The 24388-nt window shown below is 34.4% G+C and overlaps 1 protein-coding gene across 3 annotated transcripts; it reads left to right on the forward strand.

Annotated features, from left to right (window-relative positions):
* The first annotated feature begins 2474 nt into the window (after nucleotides 1-2474).
* On the forward strand, nucleotides 2475-14106 carry hnrnpm (heterogeneous nuclear ribonucleoprotein M). 3 transcript variants are annotated; one of them, XM_073843999.1, is made up of 16 exons: nucleotides 2475-2723; nucleotides 6070-6245; nucleotides 7508-7560; nucleotides 8110-8117; nucleotides 8205-8298; nucleotides 9810-10073; nucleotides 10153-10306; nucleotides 10410-10459; nucleotides 10540-10600; nucleotides 10685-10783; nucleotides 10886-10927; nucleotides 12519-12590; nucleotides 12677-12781; nucleotides 12874-13481; nucleotides 13568-13619; nucleotides 13706-14106. In XM_073843999.1, the coding sequence occupies exons 1-16, from the start codon at nucleotides 2677-2679 to the stop codon at nucleotides 13867-13869; spliced, it is 2049 nt and encodes a 682-aa protein (XP_073700100.1). In that variant the 5' UTR covers nucleotides 2475-2676; the 3' UTR covers nucleotides 13870-14106. The 3 variants fall into 3 exon arrangements, with proteins under 3 accessions (XP_073700100.1, XP_073700097.1, XP_073700098.1); XM_073843996.1 differs by lacking the exons at nucleotides 2475-2723; nucleotides 6070-6245; nucleotides 7508-7560 and having other exon boundaries at nucleotides 7782-8117; nucleotides 12871-13481; XM_073843997.1 differs by lacking the exons at nucleotides 2475-2723; nucleotides 6070-6245; nucleotides 7508-7560; nucleotides 10886-10927 and having other exon boundaries at nucleotides 7783-8117; nucleotides 12871-13481.
* The last annotated feature ends 10282 nt before the right edge of the window (nucleotides 14107-24388 follow it).

Genomic DNA, 24388 nt, shown 5'->3' on the forward strand with positions numbered 1-24388 from the left:
TAAGAAAAAGGTACACATCTTCATTCTGTTCAAAAGTTTTCACCCCCCGGGTCTTAATGCATTGTTTTTTCTTCTGAAGCATCAGTGAGTGTTTGAACCTTCTGTAATAGTTGCATATGAGTCTCTCAGTTGTCCTCACTGTGAAAAGATGGATCTCAAAATTATACAGTCATTGTTGGAAAGGGTTCAAATATACAAAAAAAAGCTGAAAAACCATAGAATTTATGGGACCTGAAGGATTTTTCTGAAGAAAAGTGGGTGGTTTTACTGTTTAGGACAAACAAGGAACTAAACAAACAACCAAAAACATCTTCACCGAGCTGATCATTCAGGTAAAAACGCAGTATAAAGAATCAAGTGTGTGTAAACTTTTGAACGGGGTCATTTTTATAAATTCAGCTATTATTTTATCTATAAGTAAACATCTTTTATGTGAAATATCTTATTCAGGTCAGTACTAAATAAAAAAATAACATGCATTTTGTATGATCCCTCTTGTTTTGGTAAAATAATTTAAATTTTGCAGATTCTGCCAGGTGTATGTAAACTTTTGACTTCAGCTGTAAACCCACAATTCTAAGTCAGAAAATTGTGGGATGGGAACTCGGAATTGCATGAAAAAAGTCAGAATTCTTTTATTTTTTCTTAGAATTATGAGAAACAAAGTTTCAACTGTGAAGTGAAAAGTCACATTACCTTTAATAATCATGAAATTTCCCACCAGCGTGTGATTTCCACTACATATTAAATTATATAGTGTGTTTAATAGCACTGTGTGATGATCAATTACATTTCAAACATTTATAAAATTACATGGCAACCCTTTTCATGCTTACAGTTAATTTCATATTTAGAATTGTGTGTTTTCTATACTAAGTTAAATACAAGGAAATATTTTATACAGGTTTGTGAACACTACCAGTCAAAAGTTTTTGAACAGTAAGATTTTTACAGGGTTTTTTTTTTTTTTTTTTTTTATTTTTTATAAAGAAGTCTCTTCTGCTCACTAAGCCGACATTTATTTGACCCAAAATACAGCAAAAGCAGTAAGCTTTTTAAGTATTTTAACTATTTAAAATAACTGCTTTCTATGTGAATATATTTTAAAATGTAATTTATTCCTGTGATCAAAGCTTCAACATCATTACTTTAGCATTCAGTGTCACATGATCCTTCAGAAATCATTTTAATTTGCTGATTTGCTGTTCAAAAAACATTTGTATTAATATTATCAATATTTAAAACAGTTGAGTACATTTTTAAGGATACTTTAATGAATAGAACGATCCAAAGATCAGTATTTATCTGATATAAAAAGCATCTGAATTATTTATTTCAGAAATAAAAAGTATCTGAAATTTTTGTAACATTATACACTATACCATTCAAAAGCTTTGATGTTTTGGGAAATAAATAAATATAAATAAATACTTTAACTTAGCAAGGATGCTTTAAACAAAAAATCTCTATTTCAGATAAATGCTGTTCTTCTGAACTTACTATTCATCAAAAAAGGGAAAAATTATGTTTTCAACACTATAGTAATAATAATAATAAATGTTTTTTAAAGTAAATCAGAATATTAGAATGATTTCTGAAGGCTCATGTGACACTGAAGACTGGAGTAATAATGCTAAAAAATCACAGGAATAAATTACATTTTACAATATATTCAAATAGAAAAAAGTTATTTTTAAATAGGAAAAGTATTAGAAAATATGACAGTTTTTGCTGTCAATCTGTTTATAACTGGTGTTTACTTTTTTGTTTTCCTTACACAAATTTCAACTCACACTTTTCACTGACACGTCTCACTTTTTTTTGTTTTATAAAATTTAAATTGAGCCAGTATTTATAAAAAAATAAAATGAGCTAAATTGCAATTCAAATAAAGCAAATTAAAACAACAGCATCCAAATGTGTGTTTACATGTATTTATATAACCACTAAAGTATAATTTAAACTACATATTAAATTATATATTATGTTTAATGGCATTCTGTGATGGAAATTAATTTAAACATTTTTTAGAAAAGCATAAACCCATATTTCCTACACGAAATATCATGTTAAATGGAAAAATAATCTGTTTACAAATTATATTTACCTTGATTTTTCTGATTTTCTCACATTTTACTTCGTCTTTTTGATAAACAAATAGACTATCATAATAATGAAAATACATTATTAGATGTAAAAATGTGTTCAGTGTAGTAGAAATGAGGGGACAGAGATTTTCTGAAACAAATGTTCAATTGTTTTATGATTATTTGGCTCTTTGTTTAGAATGTGAAACTTTCATAGACCTTCAGAAAATGTGTATAATATGTGATAGTAATACAAAAAAGGTTGAATCTGAGATATTTTACGTTAACCGGTCACCCGAGTGTTTCAAACTAGAAATGCGTCACGCGGTTCCCATCATGCCTCTCTTCGCTTCCAATATCAGCTTCGCGTTTTCTGTGTCGCCGCCATTTCACCAGACGAAGGACTCAAGCAGCAACTGAGCATTTTCTGCGGTAGTGGCGACACAACGGGACAACAACACGACTGAGCAGCGACCGTTATTGTTTTTACGACTTTAAACGCGTGTTTATCTGTATCTAGACCAAGCCTGAGTGGTTTAGAGCCGTTTAATCTGAAAAAGGAGGAGGACAGCGAACACCTGAAAGCAAAATGTCGACTGAGGTTAAATCAGAGAAGCCAGAGAAACAAGAACAAGGGTAACGCGACAAACGCATGCTTTTTTTTTTACCTTCATGTTTTGCTTTTTATACGTTTAAATGTGTGTAGGTACAGAATGTTTTCGGTGCATAGTGTATTTTTACTTATAGTTGGTTTGGAATAAAATGTGAGCGTTAAAGGACAAACCCGTTTGTTTGGTTCGTATCCTGATGAAACAAAGAGTCGTTGGATTCACAAAGGGAGGAAACAGGCTAGGGAAACAGCATGCATGTAATGTGCTTAATACGCGAAATAAAGCGTGTAGACGAGATATGAACGACTTTTTGTTGCGTAACAAACAAGATGAGTGTCCTTTGTTTGCTGCGGCCTGGTTTGTTGCATGTTTGGCTAGCTATTTGCCTATTACAAATGAATTGCTTGTTTGAGATGCTAACATAAAAACCTACAGTTTAACAATAGTTATTGTTTTACGTTTTTAATTTTAAAGAAGTGTATTTGTTCATTTAAATATATTGTGTATGTTTTAAATAAGTGCGTGACTAAAAATATAGCACTAAATGGTTTGCAGCATCTTCCACCATTTCTGTAGCTGCAAACTCAACCCTGTTACCCAAGTTGTTGTTGGGGAAAAAAAGACAAAACAAATATTTTTATTAAAGCAACACTAAGTAACTTTTCCCTCAACGGTCCCTCTACAGGTTGGAAGCGGAATTGTCAACACTGAAGAGTTGTTTTTACCTTAAAATAATGTTTCCGAACTCGTGTCAGTGGTTCATCAACTCATAACAGGGTGAAACGGCACTTTCGTATTCGCTTTGCGACCCTCTATCGGCCATAACAGCACTATGTAAGTTTGGGTCGAGGTTTTGTAGTTCAAATGAGACTACAAATGCGACTTGCTTTACGGCAGGCTTCACAAAAGGTTTTCATACTTTTATAAAGTCATACAACATACTCTACCTTGTCACTGGACATCGTTATTTCCAAAGCCGGTCCTGGATAGCCTCCAAACAAATAACGTGCATGTGACACGACGGTAGGCTAAATTATTTACGACAGCGGTAATGGACAATTCCGCTTCCAACCTGTAGAGGGTGCGTTGAGGGAAAAGTTACTTAGTGTTGCTTTAAAGGTTGTATCAGCGATTTCTAGCCTAAAACATAAAGTGTCAATTTCAGCTGCCCTTTCATCACGATCTGCTCGCTGCCTGCCCCATAAATTGTCTGTGAAAAAACCGCGTCTCTCTGGTCAGCCTAGGGTCCGAGATATGCCAAAAAAAACAATCGGCACTACCAACCTTTTCACAGATAAACAAGTGTTCCAACCAATCAGCGTCAGGGGTTTGGTGTTGTGGACTTTCCTACTGGTGCAGGGATGTGAGGGAGGCGGAGTGAAAGTCCACAACACCAAACCCCTGACGCTGATTGGTTGGAACACTTTATGTTTTAGGCTAGAAATCGCTGATACAACCTTTAATGGTGGTTTGTTTTCTGGTGGCTGTTTCGAGTTAAATTTTCAATCCTGTTATGCATTATTTTAAAGCAAGTTTTATTGCTAGAAAATATAAAGCATGGTTACGAATCATTTGTTTAAACGGTGTTTAGACATCCTAAAGTTTGGTAACATGGTTGAAAAAGTCAAACTCTTTAGAACCTAAATAGAAAATCAAACTAAATTACTCACAAATACTTTTAATTAAAGCAAACTTAAATTTACATTTAATTACATTTAATGGTTTGCAATCGTAGCAGCACATTTTCTGTAGCAGCAAATGCAACCCTGTTACCCTAGTTATTGTTAGGGGGAAAAATTATTAATGGAAAATCTGATTAATTTTTTTATTTGTCTCGGTGACTACAAAAACATTCGGTCTCAAACTAGCTAAAATGACTGTCTAATTTAAGTTTTCAACCCTGTTTTGCATTATTTTTAAACAAATTGTACTGCTAAAAAATAAAAACAATCACAAATCATATTTTTAATTTGCATTTAGATGGCCTTAATTTTGGTAACAGGGTTGACAAATTTGAACTCTGTAAAACATAAATAGTGAATCAAACTGAATTATGATGTTTTTTTTTTTTTGTTTTTTTTTTAAGTTTCAATACAATAGATGTTTTTAGATTCATGGCTGAAAATTGGCATTTAATGGTTTTCAACAGTTTCCACAACTTATGTAGCAGCAAACTCAACCCTGTTACCCAAGTTATTGGTAGAAAAAGATGTGTTAAGAGAAAAATGTTACTTTTCTTCATAGTAACTACAAAAACATTTGGTCTGAAACTAGCTAAAATGACTGTTAATTTTCAACCGTGTTATGCATTGTTTTTAAACAAATTGTTTTGCTAAAAATAGAAAATATAATTGCATGTTTAAACTGCATTTAGATGTCCTAAAATTTGGTATAAGTTGAAGAAAATTCAAACTCTGTAGAACATGAATAGAAAATGTTTTGAATAAACTTTTCATTTAATGGTCGGCAGTAGTTTTCACAATTTCTGTAGCAGCAAACCCTGTTACCGGAGTTATTGTTATAAAAATTTTATTAATGGAAATCGTGATTTTTATTTTTTTTTTTAAACAAATTTTTTTGCATTTATACAGCCCAAGTTTTGGTAACGGGGTTAAAGAAAAGTAAAATTCAGCAGATCATAAAAAGAAAATTAAACCGAATTATGCATTTTTTTTTTTTTTTTTAGCACTTTTAATAAAAATAAATTTATTATAGGTATAAATGTAATATAACTGTTTAATATAATAGGTTTTTTTAATCATGGCTGAAAATGACATTAGTGGTTGGCAACAGTTCCCACAATTTCTGTAGCTGCAAACTCAACCCTGTCACCCAAGTTATTGTTTAAAAAAAGAAATTGCAAATATTTTTATTAATGGGAAATGTAATTTATTTATTTTCCACCGTAGCTACGAAAACATTTCTCAAACTAGCTAAATTGACGGTCTAATTCACGGTAAATTTTCAACCCTGTTCAACCCAAACTGAATAATGCAGTTTATGTGCTTTTAAATAAATAAAAATAAAAATCTAACAGATTGTTTATAATTCATGGCTGAAAATGACATTTAATGGTTGGCAACAGTTCCCACAATTTCTGTAGCTGCAAATTCAACCCTGTTAACCAATGTATTGTTAGAAAACGGATTAAACAACTATTATTTACGGCAAATGTGATTTTATTTTTTCAGTAGCTATGAAAATATTTGGTCTCAGACTGGCTAGAGTGACTTTTTGCAGAATTTTCAACCCTGTTATACATTCTTAATTTAGTATATTAAGAATGTTGTATTGCTGTAAAATAGCAAAGGTCATAAATCAGGTTTTTTTTCTTCCCATTTATTGATTTGTGCTTTTTTCTTTCCATACAGAAATGCAGTGAATGGCAAGTCCAACCATGAGTCGAGAAAGGAGAGACCCCAGAAGCGCGGTGGCGGGGGCCGGTTTGAACCTTACGGAAACCCCAACAAGAGATACCGTGTGTTTGTCAGCAACATTCCCTATGATGTTAAATGGCAAACTCTGAAAGATCTCATGAAGGAAAAAGGTACGTTTTCGTGATGGTTAGTCATACATCCTAGGTTAGCTTAGAGCCATGGAGCTTTAGTTTTTGGGGTTTTGAAGGTGGCCACCTACACAGTTGCTTTAGGTCAGAGGATAAACATCCCATCATGGGGAAGTGGTCTGTCGGAAAAGTGTCTCGAGCAAAAAAGGCTGTTGTGAATAACGATTAATAACGTAGGTTTGGATGGCACTTTAAAATTGTGCGAATTGCACGTACACATAGAATCGAGTTTAACCTATTTAGATCAATCTGATGCCATTAATCGGTCTCTTTGGCTTTGGAGAAAGTGTTTAGTTTTTTTTTTTTATCCTAACCTGCTGGTTAGTATTTCAGAACTACCCATGAGTGGTCACATTTTCCCTATCCATGTGTAGTAGCCCCTCCATGCCTTATGATTCGCATGCATGGGGAATTTCATGTGGAAATTGTTGTTTGTAGAATTAAATTGCATTTTCTTTTTTAGGTGAATGCCAGAGTGAATGTTGTTGCAGCAGATCTTCATTATTGTGCACTTAAAAATGGATGTGATTGATTTTGGGGGTACAGGTCTACAGAGTAAAGCAGCTTCTTAAGCTGGTCCTTGTTTTATCTTATGGACAGACGTTCTTGCTGGAGAAATGCCAGGTGGTTCTTCGAGGTAGCTTTTGACAAACAGACTAGACCTGGTTTGGGTTTGCAGTCTCGTCTAATTCTATTCTTGAGTGTTCATCCAACGGGACTTGTTGGAGCTGGTTTGGCTAATCGATTAAATTCAAGAGTCCAATTGTTTAGTTGGGAAGCCAAGTTGGTTTCAGGTGGACGAGGTTTCGGTTTCTGTAACTTCAAACCATTTATTTTTCCAACATAGGTTTAGCTATTTTTACTTAACTTTTTTTGGCCCTAAAGCCCACGGTTTAGGTGTGTCGAATGTTTCGGAGGTAGTCGAAGACTTCAACAGTAAAGGTTCTTTGACTTCCAACAAAGGCCATAGTTGACAATCCATGAGGTCAAATACTTTTGGTCAGTCCTGGATGTTGAGGTTCCCAGCAAGGACAGCTTAAGAAGTTTTCCTGAACGCATTTTACAGCTTGCTTCTTGTAGACCTGTACCAGAATTTGTGCTGCTGAGGTGCTGGGGGAGGAGGCTCTGGACTCGCAGGCCAAGCTCACTCTCACCGTTCCCCCCCGTTTGTGTCTGCTCTAAACCCCAATTGTTCTCTCGGCTTCTCTCCCCTTGGTGTGTGTCGTCTGGAATCTGATTTGTAGTGGGTGAGGTAACGTACGTGGAACACTTAATGGACGGAGAAGGCAAATCAAGGGTAAGTGCAAGAGACGAACCTCCATTTGTCCGCTTGAGTTCTTACATGTACTCTTAGATTTTAATGTGGGATGTTCAGGACTGGGTTGAGAGTTCAAAATGTGTCGTCTTGGGTGGCATTTGAACAAAAACGGCCGGTTCTGAGCGGAACCGCCGGGGTCGTTTCCCAGCTATATAGTAATTCTGGTTCTCGTGTGTTTAAGAGGTAGCACTGCGAGTCTCTGTATTGGACTTCAGGTGGTGTTCAGTAACTAAATATGGCATCAATGATTTGTTGAGCGACTCAACTAGTTGGGATAACAACAGAAACGGAGCCTGAACCGAGTAATTGCAACTGAAGGCCGCTTGTGTATTCTGGTCGTCGGCCATTTTGAGTTTGAATGTAATTATGTAATTGTTGAACACCACAGAAGTATTTTATGAATTTTAGTCTGTCTGAAGTGTTTTTTTCCTGAGTCAGTTGTCAGTGATTTCTTGTGGCGCTTGTCTAATTGTCTCTCTTGTTCCTGGTTTGTTCGTTCATCCTGGCTGCTGTGCTGACTGAACATAGGGTTGTGCGTAAGTATCATTTAGCCCATAGGTCTTATCTCATTTGTCGCTTTTGTGCAACTCCCTTGCAAACTTTTCAACTTTTCATTTAAATAGGGTGGTTGAGTTCAGAACTGAAGAGCTTATGAAAAAGGCTGTTGAGAAAGTCAACAAACATGTCATGAATGGTCGTCCTCTTAAGGTCAAAGAGGTGAGTGCATCTTGATAGATAAAATGATTTATTGACAATTGTAATCTTTTTTTTTTTTCTTGTGCTGTTTGTAATATTATACACAACCAGTCAAAAGTTTTTGAACGGTAAGAAATTCTAATACGCTGAAGCCTTTTTTTTTATATAATTTAAAGATCCAAAATCAGTTTTTATGTGAAATAAAAAGCTTAGATAACATTATACGCTATACCATTCAAAAGCTTGGAGTCGGTCTTATTTAATTACAGTATTAATTATAGAAATTACTTACGTTTAGCTAGAATGCTTTAAATTGAGAAAAATTCTACTCAGATTTTCAAGATGATAAATAATAAACTAGTTTTTTTTTTTTTTAGCAGCAGATCAGAATATTAGAATGATTTCTGAAGGAAAAGTGTGACTGGAGTAACGATGCTGAATTTTGCTTTGATCACAGGAATAAATTACATTTTGAAATGTATTGAAATAGAAAACTTATTTTAAATGGTGTAAATATTTCTAAAAAAAAAATTATTTTCTCCCCCCGTACTTCGGATCAAATAAATGCAGACTTGGTGAGCAGAAGAGACTACTTAAAAAAAATAATAATAATAAAAAAAACTTACTATTCTAAATCTTTTGACTGGTAGTGTATGAAAATAAATTACCAATGCAATTAATTTTTTTACATTTTTGGAATTGTATTGTAAACACTGACAAGATACATTAGGTTTTGTGAAACTTTTTACAATTGTTTAAAAATAAAAAAATCTTAATTTTTCTATTAAAAAAGTCAAATAATACAAAGATATTAATGTGAAAGAATACCTTGACTTCAAGTTTTAATTTGTTTACTTGTGCTTAACTTTTGTAATGCAGCAAAAAATCCAGTGAAACCATTTGCCTATAAATTACAGACAACTATTTTAGGTTCTAATGGAAATTTTTAGGGCCATGAAGTGCCCCCCCCCCCCCCCCCCCCAAATTCAGTGTATTTTTTCCCAATTTCCATTTTTTTCAGTGTTTTTCTGCATTCTGTTTTTTCCATTTTAATTTTTATTTAAATGTAACGTTTAAATGACTAATTAATGAAAATCATGAGACGTAGACAATTTAACAGCAATTTATTAGGCCTAGTACATTTTTAAGGATGTATGTTTTTTTTTTTTTTTTTTTTTTTTCCCTCAAATGTTTGTTTTATCAAATTCAGTGTTTTCCTCTTTTTTTCATTACATTTTATTAATCAAATGCATTTCTGATTAATTTTATTAATCTTATTTTTTCCAGAAATACTGGTAAATATTCCTTAAATGTTTCATTACTGACCTACTTTAGATTTATCCATTCCAAGTTAGGCAAAATTCTGACATTCCAAGTTGTACATAAATTCCGCAATCATTTTTTGCAATTGTAAAGTTGTTTAAAATTGTATTGGTATTTTATACTGCCAGCAAAATCATTATAAATGTGTATACTTCATTTGAATGTATTAAACGTGCCCGTTATAAACAATCCCCTTGTGCTTCTCCAAGGACCCAGATGGAGTGATTGCCCAGCGTGAAGCTAACCGGGGTCACGGGGGTGGCGGTGGTGGTGGACCACCAATGGGAGGAGGCATGGGTGGAGGAATGGGAGGAGGCATGGGTGGCGGAATGGGCATGGGGATGGGCCCAGGGCCTGGCGGTCCTTCAATGGTCAACATCCCTCCCAGCCTCATGAACAACCCAAACATTCCCAACGAGATCATCCACGGACTCCAGGCTGGAAAAATCGGAAGCACCATCTTTGTGGCCAATGTAAGATTTTGTGTCCATTCTGTAACCATATGTCCCATATTTTGAAACCTGACCACTCACATGGTGTCTGTCTGCACAGCTGGACTACAAGGTGGGATGGAAGAAGCTCAAGGAGGTGTTTGGAATGGCTGGAGCAGTTGTGCGTTCAGATATCCTGGAGGATAAAGACGGCAAGAGCAGGGGAATGGGAACCGTCACGTTTGAGATGCCCATTGAGGCCGTTCAAGCAGTCTGTATCCTTCACAATAGCTTTTAGTATGTGGCGTCAATTGGAATAAGGTTGTTTAATGCTATTTAAAATGTGAAATGCATGAAGTTTTCCTTAATGGATGTTAGCTATGTTCAACGGACAGCTCCTCTTCAACAGGGTCATGCATGTCAAATTGGTAAGTGATCATGTGGTTCTAGCACAGAAGCTTGTTTCTCCCACAGAATGTAAAGAATAAACTCACAATTGTCTTTTCAGGATGAGAAATCCCTTCCCAAAGGTGACTTTGCACCCCCAGATCGTCCTCCAGCACTTCCTCGTAAGTGTTTTCATGTTAATGTTCGTCAAACATCTTGATGTTAGTTAGTTTCTTCTCTAAATCTGTTTTCACCATCTCCGGCAGGTGGTCTGAGCGGTGTTGGTCTTGGTCTGGGACCTGGCGGTCAACCCATCGACGCTACCCAGCTCAACCGGGGTGGGATGGGAAACATGGGACCAGGAGGTAAAAGCATGTCGCATGTAGATGTTTTTGCAATGTTTGCTCTTATACGCATTCACTGATCATCACTACGCTCCCCTCTCCATGAAATCATGTTTTCCATAGGAATGGATGGAATGGGATTTGGTGGCATGGGTAGAATGGGAGGTATGTGTTTCATCTCATCAGCCATTCTTTTATTTTAGTCTGTTTGGGTCCAAACGGCTGGAAGTGACCTGCAGGTGTTATGGTTTGATTTGCATGCTGTAGTTCAAAGGTGATCTGTCCGTTTGGATGGCCCCTATTCGAACTTCATTAATCTCCATACTAACTGTGCAGCACGATGTTGAATTTGTGAAGACAGATGTACTATGAGTTGTGAATTTTTTTTAGTGCTATAAATTATTTTATTTTTTTGACCACTGCACTATAAATTTAGTTGAAGTTATTTTTTTTTTTATTATTGCTGCTTATTTTATCCAGTATGAATTATCTATAGGTTATAGCGTAATCCATTACAAATGGTCTACAATGTGTTATTTTCTTAATTTTAAGTGCTGCTTATTTTATCTACTCAATTATCTTTAAGGGGTTTAAGTACTTGTTTGTTTAATGAAATTGTTTTTTTTTTTTTTTTTTTTTTTTTTATTAATGATGGTTTTATGTTTTTAATGTTATAAAATGCAAGAAATGCTACTTTATCCCCTAGGAATAGTTATTTACCTTTTTTTTTTTTTTTTTTTTTTAAATACATACATTGCTGGTTTTATCCACTTAAAATTAGAACCTTCAAGGTAACTTAATTAATCACATTGCATTTTTATGATTTTTTTTTTTTCACTGCACTATAAATTTAAAGGTTTTATTTTTTAAATTGCAGCTTATTTTATCCACTACGAAAAAGTCCCACTTTTATTATAATTGTGTTTGGGTTTTTTTTTTTTTTTTAGTACTGCTTTTTATCCCTTATGAATGATCAAGGTCTTATTTTTTGTAATGTTAAAAATGCCATTTTATCCACTAGGAATAAAGTTATTTTTAATGTATTTTTTTTCCATTTTAAATGTTTTACTTTTATCCACTTAAAAAAAACACAATTTATCACATTGCTGTTTTTTTTTTTTTTTTTATTATATGAATTACTTAATTCTTTTAATATGACTGCACTATAAATTTAGCCTCTTATTTTTAATCCGCTATGAAAGTTTTTATATTCAAAAATAACCCCTTTTTTAATCCACAAAATAAAAAACATTCAATTCATATTGCTGTTTTTATGAATTCAAAAATAAAAAAAAATTGTTCATTTTATCCACTATGAGTTATGTACCAGGCTTTATTTTCTTAATTTTATTTAAAAAGCTTATTTTATCAACCAAATTATCTTTATAGGCTGCTTATTTTATCCCTAATGAATTGAGTTATCAGGGTTTTATAGTATAATTATTATTTTATTAGTATAATTATAGTCTTTTTAGTGTTAAGCCATGCTAAATGATGCCAAAAATATGCTACATTATCTTCCAGTTTTCCCTTTTTTAATTAACGCAAATTTATTTTTGTTTTTTACTTTCTGCTTATTTTATTAACAAAAAATATTTATATCTGCACTAGAAATCAAGTTTTGAGTATTTTAAATTGTTTTAAATGCTTTTATTTTAAGCAGGAAAAAAAATTATGTACTTTTTTTTTTTTTAGAATTTTTACGTATTTTTTTTCCCCTTAATATGAATTAAATTCAAATGTTGTTGTTTTTTAGGGATGGATAATTTTGGAAGTGGTATGAACAACATGGATCGTTTCGGCCCTTCTGGAATGGGAAGAATGAATGGTAAATGCATCTACTTTTATAATAGTTTTAAGATTTTCAAGTAGTTTGGTTTGAAACCTATTTATATATATTTATTGAAATTGCAGATATGGATCGTGGAATCGGCGGTGGCTTTGATAGAGATTTCAGTGGCCGTAATGACATGGGTATGTCCCGCAGTAACTTCGGCGACTCTTTTGACCGAGGAATGGGTTAGTAACGTTAACTTTGGCTTTTATATATTTCTTGTGTAGTTGCATAATGTTAAATTCTAAATTAAATTTTTTACAAATTTGATTAGCAGGGAACTCAATGGGAATGGATCGCATGAATTCTGGCATGGACCGGCTTGGCGGCGGTGGTGGTGGCGGCAGTGGCATGGACCGCATGGGAGGACTGGACCGCATGGGAGGAATGGATCGCATGGACCGCATGTCTGATCTGGATCGCTTGGGATCCGGCTTCGACCGAATGGGTTCAGGGCTCGACCGACTGGGGGGGCCCACTATGGATCGTCTGGGATCAGGCCTCGACCGCATGAGCTCCAGCGTGGACCGCATGGGCCCTGGTGGCTTCGACCGTTTGGGCCCGTCCAGCATGGATCGCATGAGTGGCGGGATGGACTTTTCCTCACCCATGGGCATAGATAGGATGAACTCGGGCCTTGACAGAATGGGTTCGAACTTCGACCGCATGGGCTCCGGTGGCATGGACCGCTTCCAGTCTTCAGGTCTGGACCGCATGGGTTCCGGCATGGACCGGATGGGCTCTGGTGGCATCGGTGGGCAGTTTGACAGACCGACTGATATGGATCGTGGCACCTTCGGGACTCCTTTCAGTGGGTCTGGACAAGGAGGGCCAGGAGCTGGTGGAGCCAATGCCAGGAAGGGTTGCCAGATTTTTGTCAGAAATGTAAGCATTAGATCTTGCCTTCATGTATGTATTTATTTATATGTATAACATTATTTTTATATTTAAATATTTGTTTATTTTTGCAGCTGCCCTTTGACTTCACTTGGAAGATGTTGAAGGACACTTTCAATACATGTGGTAAGACTCTCTCCCATCATACTTTTACCTGTTCAGACTTTTCTCACTCTTTCATTAATCAATACGGCTTGTTTTCTCTGTAACAGGCATCGTGCAGTACGCAGACATAAAGATGGAGAACGGCAAGTCCAAGGGCTGCGGTGTGGTGCGTTTTGACAGTCCCGAGACCGCCGAGCGAGCCTGTCGTACCATGAACGGCTACCGGCTCAACGGACGAGAGATTGACGTCAGGATTGACAGGAATGCATAATTGTTGTCTCTGCCTTCTGATTCCTTCCATCCCCCACACTATGCTTTCCAAATTATTTGTCCATTACATATTTGTATTTGTGCCTAGTGGTACATTTTTAGTTTTGCTTACGAATTTTAGAGACCAAGTGTTTTTTTTTTTGTTTTTTGTTTTTTTCTCCCCAATTTTTATTGTGATGCTTTCCAAGAAGTTGCCTTTGTTAAAGGTTTGCTAATAAATCTCAACATTGAGAACTTATGCAGTGGTGTTGTGTGGTCCTTTTTACTCATGTTCAGCATTATAATCAGTGTTGCCAAGTCTGCGGTTTTCCCACGGAATTGGGATATTTTACCACAGTTGCCGTGGGTTGTTTTTCATGTCTGCAGGTTGAAGCAACCCCAATAATGTAATCTGCCCCTGGATTGTGTATTTTACCCCTCGGAACATGATTTTTAATGGGGAATCCCCCTCAAAATGAGTAGCAATTGGTGGGTTTTCTGAAAACCTGGCAACCCTGATTATAAAGTGGTGCTGCTAGTGTGTTTTTGTTTCCATAAACCCAAATTGAAACATTTTCGGACCTTTTAGGTATTTAAGTACCCTCTATGGTTATGAACAGCATTTATTTGATCAAAAATACAGTAAAAAAAACTAATACTGCAGTTTTATTGTAATTTAAAGTAATTTTATTTTAATATACATTTTTTTTTTTTTTTACCTGTGATTCAAAGCTAAATTTTCTTCAGCCATTACTCCTGTCTTCAGTGTCACATGATCCATCAATGTTGGCAACAGTTGTGCTACCAAATTTTTTTTTTTTAGGATTCTTTGAATAAAAAGAACAGCATTTATTAAAAATATAAATCTTTTCTAACAATGTAAGTTTACATAGTGTAATGTATTGTTCATGTTAACACACCTTATTGTAATGTTACCATATTTTGTTACTTTCATTTAAAATGGAGATGATAAAAAAAGGTTTGCTGTTTTTGTTTTATTTTTGATTTTTTTTTTTCTGTTTTGTAGTATGTGACATTAAACTACAAAACAATACAGCCTTCATTTTAATTTATATTTTGTACTATTTATGACATTTATTTGAAAGGTTTTCTGTTTTATCGGTGTTTGTTTTGTAGTGTGACATTAATTCATTAAAACATTACAAAATAGACAAATGCATAAAAATAAATAAGGTAAATACAGCTTTCAAAAATGTGTATTTTAAAAGTTTTGTAGTGTGTGACACTGAATAATAACACTACAAAACTACAATACAGCTAGGGCTGGGCGATTAATCGAAAAGTAATCGTAATCGACATTCAGAACCTATAATCGATCAAATTTTTCCAGGTCAATTATTTCAATTACTTTCCCTTTAAAAACACTACTGCATGTGGAGTCACGTGACCCCGCTCCGTTGCGTTATTCCGCCGACATGTCGATGGAGAGCTTAAACAGTATTTATACAGTAAAAAGTATTTACAGGATATACAAGAGTAATTTTATTTAGAAGAGACACTGCTTATTTTCTACTTTTAATATTTATTATTATTTTATAATTTATTTTGTTTCCAAAAGTGCAAGTTATTTATTTTCACTAATTTAAGAAAAATGTGACTTTTCATTTTAAGCAATGTGTGCTTTAATTTCAGTTGTTCAACACTGATGTTCAATAAATAATCATAGATAGTTGATAGTGTGTGCACCCTTCATTCAAAAATCTCTCACTTGTAATATGTGAGCATATTTACTGTACAAAACTTGTCAGTGAACTATGAGGGCAAAAAAATAAATATTATTTAAATATAATTAAATATAATTTTATTAATGAATAAAATAATCGTTCATTAATCGTAATCGGGTTAAAATGTTCAATTAATTGAGATTTTGATTTTAGGCCAAATCGCCCAGCCCTAAATACAGCCTTGATTTTATTGCTATTTTAGATATTTTGTTGAGTGTGGCAATTTAAGGTTCACTGTTTTTATCTGTTTTGTTTATTTTTTATTTGTGTCTGTGTGACACTGAATAAATTTAATTTAATTATTTAAACTACAAAATGGATTAAAACAGCAAATCTTCTAAAAAATAAAATTACCTGTTTTGTAGTTTTTTTTAAAATGTGAATACAGCCTTAAAAATTGTATGTTTTAAAATATTTTGTAGTGTGTGAGACAACTTTTAAAGATTTGCTGTTTTTATCCTTTTTTAGGTAAACAGTTTTATTCATGAAAAAAAACTAAAACAAAATGGCAAATCTAAAATATTAAGTTTTTTTTTTGTGGTGGTGTTTTTTGTAAGGTAAATACAGCTTTTTTTTAAATATAACACCACAAAACACAAGATCATTCCAATACAGCCTTAATTTTATTACATTTTTCATGTATTGTGACAAATTTTAAAGGTTTGCTATTTTTATGTTTTGTAGTGTTTTTTTTTAGTTATTTTGTTTAAGGTAAATATCGTTGTATTATGTTTTGTTGTGTGTGAGAGAGAGACATTCATTTTAAAGGTTTGCAGTTTTTATCTGCTTAGTAGTTTTTGTGTGTGTGACATTTAAAATATATTAATAATTTAAAAAACACTCCAAAACGGATAAAAACTGCAAACCTTTAAAATTAAGATTAGCTATTTTTATCTCTTTTGTAGTGTTTTTATGCAATTAAAATCTTTTTTGATATTTTAAATATTTTGAAGTATGACAATAATTTTAAAGGTTTGCTGTTGTCTGTTTTGTAGCTTTTTCTTAAATACAAGTAAGTACAGCTTTAAAAATTGTATTGAAAATGTTTAATAGTGTGTGACATTCTATTTATTATCAAACTATTTAAACACAACAAAAAAAGATACATACAAACCTATCTGTTTTTAATTGTAAATACAGCCTTAAAAACCGTATGTTTGTAAAATATATTGTAGTGTGTATGACAAATGTTAAAGGTTTGCTGTTTTTATCCTTTTTATAGGACTCATTCACAAGAGTCCGGCAAACGCATCTAAGCCGAGTTCTTTCTTCCGGTTTGCCGGATTTGGGCCGTTTTTGGGCCAAATCTTTTTTGGCTTCCTAATTCTGTGGGAATAAAAGACAGAAGTATGGGATAGAAAATCTGAACCGAGAGGAAAAGAGACAGTGACTTGTTGAGTTGTTTTTCCTTATTAGAGTTGTGAGATATAATCACGGAATTGCGAAAATAGGGTGAATAGTGGTAAAGTGGGACACTTTCTGAAAATGTATATTATGCATACTTTTTTATTATGATCCAAATGTCTTAGCCGCTCATATGATACTATTCTAAATAGCTTAGGAGCTCTACGATACTATACACAATAAAAAAGAAAGAAACATTAAACACAGGATGGATGACTCTTCCTCAAACACACAATGACCCCAAACCACATTTTTCAAGGCGCTACTGTCAAACTGGGACACCTTTATTGGCAAACTGCACACTTAAAACCCATTCAATTGTTATTCAAATGTAGGCCTTATAAATTAAATACACAATAACAATATAAACAACAATATAAACAGCAATAATATAAACATCACTTTTTTAAGAAGGAGTGCAGGTACAACAGATTCAACCCGCCACCTCTCTCGCCTGCCCACAAAATTTTATACTGGGTTTAATTTATTTCATACCAATTTAATAAATAATAATAATAAAAAAAAATTAAAAAAAAACAGAAACCTTCATGAACATCTCTTCTTGTAGGCTAATTAATTGCACACAGGCTAAATTTCAATTCTGTATGGTAGGTTAATCTACACGTCAATACAGCCAGTGCAAGGGAACACCTCCTTGTCTTCAATGAGGCCATTCTCCTCGCCATACGTCTCATGGAACCAGTCCTCGCAAACAATGCACATGATCCAGTCCTCTGTCTTCTTTGGATCATTTTCATCACCAGATGTGGCTTTACAAATATTGCAAATATACTGGCCTCTATCCTGCTTGTAACCTCCATCTTTCTTGTTTTTTTTTTTTTTGGCAGGCTTTGTTTTTGATAAGTGTCAATCGCGTGAGTCTCACGGTGAATGCGTGAGAACTAAGTAGTAGTTTAAGTCAATCTTTGTTGAAATATCTGGCTAACTAACTAAATTTATGAGGGACATATAAAAAGGGAACTCAAATCCTCCATTAAAATGACTTGAATGGCTGTCCCAGTTTGCCAGTAATACCCTGTCCCAGTTTAACAATACGCTATTGGCAAACTGGGACAGTGTCAAAATCACATAAAAAACAAACAAAAAAGATTCATATGAATGTGATTTTTTAACATTCTGATTCACCATTACATCCTATAACAAAATATATAAGAATTACAAATGATCCATGAGTTTTATTATTTTTATAACCTTAACATTATTTACCTCAGAATGCTATGTCATTTTACTTACCATCACAGTTCACTGCAAGGTTGTTAAATATGATGTGCCACACCCCGGAAGTGATGTCATTGCCACAGATTTTGTTTTATTTCTTTATCACATACTTGCTAATGATTAACTCATTGTTGATTTTTAGTAATAAAAACATATCCATGCAAAGATATAAATTATTAAGCTTAACTGTCCCACTTTACCCATTGTCCCACTTTACCACTATTCACCCTAAAGTCGGAATTTTAAAATAAAAATCAAATTTACCTTTTTTAATCTTTTATTCCATTGCTCCATAGACGCCACTTGAACCGCCCACAAAACACGTGATCCATTTCGGATCTGTAAGACTTTCCCACTACGAAAATTTGAATTATTGTTTAGTTGTTTCTGTTTTATTTATTTATTTTCTATGTGGATTTTAGTTTATTTCGTTTATTTTCTCCTCCTATGCGCTGTTTTACAGTTTAAGACTCGAGTGCTCTTATATTTTGTGTATCTGAATTTACATTTCAATATTTTTGTAATGTTCAATCATTCTTCTTCCCAAAAAATCCCACTATCTAACTCAATTTCGTTGAATAACTGCTTATCGCTGGGTGACAAGTTCTTGTAATATGCGGAGAACATTAAAAAAAACAGATAATATCTCGGAACGTTCCCCTAACCTAAAGGGAACGTTCTATTTACGTAAAGAAAACTTTCCTGGCTAACCAATAGGGAACGTTCTTGAGAACGTTCCGGGAACGCTCTGGGAACCAAAAACTACGTTCCCAGGACGTTCTGGGAACCAAAAATTGTTAGCTGGCCGGGTAATCAATATCTATAATCTTTTTAAATCTAAGTATTTTGTATTGTATCCGTGTAATTCTGTAGCCGTAAAGGCTATCTCTCCCTGGTTTTCTACAACCATACTGAAAGCATTCCGAATATTTACAAACAGATAAATTGGTCTATACATTATCAATTTTATGACTGCTGTGAATATTATTTGCCACAAGATGGCACTGTTTTCGATTTTTTTTTAATGCATTGCAAGATGAACACAGCCAATCTACGAGTTCGCTGCTCGTCTACTGACGCTGCAACGTCGTGATATTTTTTAAAAAGCTTAAATTCAACACACAACAAATAATAAATTTGAAATGCCAAAACACTCAATTGACATATCTTTCCTGCAGTGTCGCTGCAGTTTTAAATTTATGTTATTTTACACGCTGTGACGTGTCGATCTGCTGTTGGTCATGCAAATACGGAGGTCAGAGTTCACCAAATTTCGGAACTCATCCGCCATTAATCCCAGAGAGAGACGCCAAACTTTTCGCACTTGCTTGCATTTCTGAAAGGAACATTATGAAGAAAGACGCCAGACACCCAACGCTGCAAACGAGCGATTAAACGATGCCGCTGCTACCATAAGTAACGTTACAAAAAGCAATGTGCCGCGATACAGTTTGATACCGCGACCGAGTATGATTGTCTACTGGAGCCCAACAACTCACAGATTCGCGGATATGATTGAAGAAGGCCAACCGCTCCTGTCCTGTGGTGAGTAAGAAACTGGAAACAACATTAGCAGTAGTGGTGGCAATAATTTAGGACTTCAGGTTAAGCCAGGATTAGGTCATACCTCAAATAGGACGTTTAATTATCTTTTAGAAACTTGCCTTAGAAAAACATTACTGGTTTGTAGCTCTGCTCGATTATGGCAAAATTCATAATCGCGATTATTTTGGTCAATATTTGAATCACGATTATTTAACACTGTTATGACTGGGTCCAAAACTAGGGCTGGGTATCGATTCAGATGTTCGGATTCGATTTCGATTCTTGATTCGATATTCAATTTCGATTTTCGATTCGATTTCGAATCTCAATTTCAATTCTTGATTTGACAATATGAATGAATGTAGATTTAATACAAATCTTACATTTATAAAACATTAACAGTGAACATAAGATTACAAGTTAACTAATAAAAGGAAATTAATTAAAACCTGTATATAAACACTTTTTAATTTTAAGTAATAGGGCTGGGCAAAAAAATTGATTTTTCGATATATCAAATTTTTCTATATTTATTTACACAGGCATTAAACATAAGGTTGACGTTAATCTTATTACTAGTCTAATCCACTAGGTGTCATCCATTTATTTACCTTGAGCTATGTTACAACTGAGAGACCGTTATTCATTCATTGCTTAAAATGGCGGATTCAGGTGCGTTCCTGATATCAACCACACCTTCACATAAAAAGTTAGAGGTATGGAAGCATTTCACATTTCCCAAGCAAGATAAAGATACAGTGGACAAGAACACAGCTATATGCCTGATTTGTAACTCTGAGGTGAAATGCTGTAGTAATACCAAAGACTATAAAATTAAAGGGACTTTGGTAATACTACAAATCTGCGGAGCCATTTGACAAGACATCACCCAGACGTGCAGATTCTAGCACCTGGCAGCCTAACCCTAACCTTAACTTCCTTTTATATATTAACCACTTGTAATCTTATGTAATCTGATTACATTAAACATAAGATTTACTGATTATTTTTTTATAAATGTAGGATTTGTATTAAATCTATATTCATTTATATTGTCGAATCGAAATTCGGCCATATTACGGCAGCAAACTTCCTTGACTATTACGCCGGAATGGAAGTGTAGTTCCTAATCTTATCAGCCTAGAAACTCGCAGCTTTGTATTTCCACCGGTCTTAGTACACGATATAACTACAGAAGAGTCAAGTTTTAAATACAACAAATATGGAAACTCGTTGGTCATTTTTAAACGCGATGCTATTGGTCTAATAGGATTCAATGATCTATGCTAAGCTATGCTAAAAGTGATATTGCCAGAACAGGAGAACGGCTGAATGGATTTCAAAACGGTAAAAATCAACTTATTAACTCGGGGGAGTTGGAGAATGAGCCTATTTCCAAAAAAAGTGGAGTGTTCCTTTAAGGGAATTTGGCCTTTGTGTTCCTCATATTTATAATCCTGTGGAACAGAAAGTCATGGCTGGACAATTTTATACTCCTAGCCACCCTGGTGTGCTAAAAAAAATTGTAATATAAATGGGAATATACTTCAGAGATATTTTACCTAGTCAAATTTTTAGGGGTGCCAATAATTGTGGCCAACGTGAACTAAAAAAACAAAAACATTTATTTCGTAATTTTCCTCTCAGTTTCCATCGTTTTACTTAAAGGAAAGGTTAGAATTTTGTGAATTTTTCAAATGAAGGATCTAAAGAATAAACAATGCAGATTTATTTTGACAGTCACCTTTGCTCTTATCAAAGACTATAGAATACCCAAGACATGTCACTCGTTTAGTTTTGAATGGGGAAAAATGCAACGCTCATTATGGCCACGAAGCTCCGCCTTCTTAGTGAAAGAGCCAATCGTTGATTAGTAAAGTCAGCGCGTCACTGCAGCTGCCGTTAGAAGTCCCGGTTACTATAGAAACAATCGGCGCTGTAAGACCTGCGCTCAGTACTGCGAATTCGCACTGGCTCATTTAGCCGGAAAAATAAGCGTTTTTTTTTTTATCACTATTGGAGCACAAGGAACCATATTTATGAGACAGTTCTTGTTGGAATTTCTTTAGAGATTCAAAATATGAAATTTAATCGTAAGCTTGGTGAACAGTTGGAGAATTTGATGTTTCCCCATTCAAAGAGATAGGAGCTGCACTGCCTGCCCGAGTAGCGTTTCAAAGATGGCCGCCGAGTGACACGACTTGCCTTAAAGGGACTTTGCTCTTATTTACCAATGCTGCCAATATTAGTGGAGGGAACTGTATGTTATAAACAGTAAGGCAATTTAATCCTTCATATAGCAAAATATATTTCAAAATGTATTTCAGGGTCATAAACATACCTTTCCAATCTTATAGTAGTACTAAATAGTGCTAAATACAAATTAAGAGTTCATTTGGAAAAAACGGATAACTCCATTATTAGTTTTCATAAATCATATATTTTTAATTGTGTTATCATGTTTTTGTGTTTTGTGTTAGTTAGCTTTATTTTTTTTGGTTAATATTATTTAATCAAAACGACCTAACTGCAGTTTGATTGATATTACTTGGAATGCAGAATTGCAGAACATTAATTTTTTTTTTTCTAAATCTGGTTTTGCAAATGAACTCCTCAAATGTAGATTAGATTTGTAGATTAAAACGTTCTGTAGTTTCCTATTTACTGTAATAGTGATTTTTGGAAGATTATATATTATGTTTCTTATTTTTTATTCAAAAGTGTATGTTCTCACCTGTCGTAGAAAACACGTGATGTATGTGAATGTATTTTTGAAGGGATTTATGAAGGGCATAATAGTCAACAACATTTGAAGTGGATTAAGACCTTTCATTAAAGTTGTCCTAAAACCAAAACATTACCTGTTCTTGTCTTAGAATCCACTTCAAATGTTGACTACTAAGAGCCCCCTTGGTACAAATTAAATTTGTTAAAAATCTAATACATATTTTATAGTTTGTTTATAATTTATGTCATTGTCACCAAAACTACCTTTCTGAACACATTTAACTTTTGTTTAACAGAAACAAATTACACAGTCTTTAAGGGGGCGTTATCCCCCACTCTATCAGAAAAATATGTTTTAAATCTGATGTGTGCAGTTGTTCATTTGTCTTGATTTCTCCACGAGATTGTCTCACACACAGACAGGCTGCGCGATCCTGCTCTGCATATTTCGTGTGTATCTCATACCTACGTGGAGAAATCAAGAGAGATAGAGTGGTGCATAACGCCCCCTTAAGGACTGTGTCATTTGTTTCTGTTGTATTCGAAAGTGCCCTGAAAAGCGGACATCACCGGATATTGATTTCGGTTCTAAACTATTTACGAAGGTATATGATGTCACACTTCTCTAGTAAGTTTTGTCCGTGTGTAAAGACACTGCAGGCATCGGCACAGCGCAAATTTATGAATGAATGTTTCTAAGTGAAGTAAACTTAAATGGATTTCCCCTGCTCTGGGAGTAGGAAGCAGTGAACACTGTAGGGATCATATCAATTGGAACACAGTTCATGCACGTAGCTCTCTTCTAACAAGCTGGTTATCTAATTATTTTTTAAATGACTTAACGTGATGGAGGATGCGCTCATTCAACGTTTTTACATGCCTTACTGCAGGTTTCGCTTAGGTTTCAAAAATAAACGTCCACTGAGTGGCGCTAAAACACAGGTTCAAGACGTGAACCCTGGCACGTTTTCTATTATCTTGATATAGGTACGTATTGCTGGTTTTTATTACGTTGCTTCAGGTACACGATACCTCCCGATTCAATACTATCATGATACTTGGGTGCCAATATGATATGTATTGCGTTTTTTTTTTGTTGTTGTTGTTGTTGTTGTTGTTGCTTTTAACACGCTAGTTTACTGATTCAAATGTTCAACAAAATGAGTAAAAAAATACTTTGTTAAATAAAGTGCTGTGTTACTTTACAAACCGTTTTAGTCATGTTTTCCCAGCAAAACAAATTTTACTTTGTTTACCGCAAAGTATAGTTTGGTCATCCCATGAAAAAAAAAACATTTAAATTGGATCATTTTAGAGCTTTAAAGTGCTGGAAATAGTATGTTCAATGCTGGAAAGTCATTAAAAAGGTGCTTGAATTTCTCTCTCAAAGTTTGTACAAACCCTGAAATGAGTAATGTATTATTATTTCTACCAAAACACCATGGTTATAGTTAGCATTAATACGTGTTGTTTTCTGACATAAGTCAGCACTGTTTATAGACCTTTTTCCTGAGTAAACGATGAGCGCCGCCATTACGAATTCTAACGTCAGATAGAATGCTTTTCTGTTCCGGTTTCCATAGGAACCCATTCAAATAGCGTCCATCTGTTTTTAATGTAGCTAACGTCCGCTGCTTCGTGTCATCTACACACTCATTAAAGTGAGGCACTGACAAATGACGGTCATTGCGACATTGCCAAGTGATGTCGCTATAGAGCCATGTGCTTTTTAAAAACATTTTAATAGGTTTAACATTAGTTTATTAGCTCGGAATATACCCTAATTCGACTAGAAACAATGCAGACCGGAAATGCAAAGCATTCTTTCAGTTAAGAGTCGGACTTACTTCCGTGTTCAGGAAAAACGTCTATAACAGAGAA

This window comes from Garra rufa, chromosome 7 (assembly GCF_049309525.1).
Source record: "Garra rufa chromosome 7, GarRuf1.0, whole genome shotgun sequence".
NCBI lineage: Eukaryota > Metazoa > Chordata > Actinopteri > Cypriniformes > Cyprinidae > Garra > Garra rufa.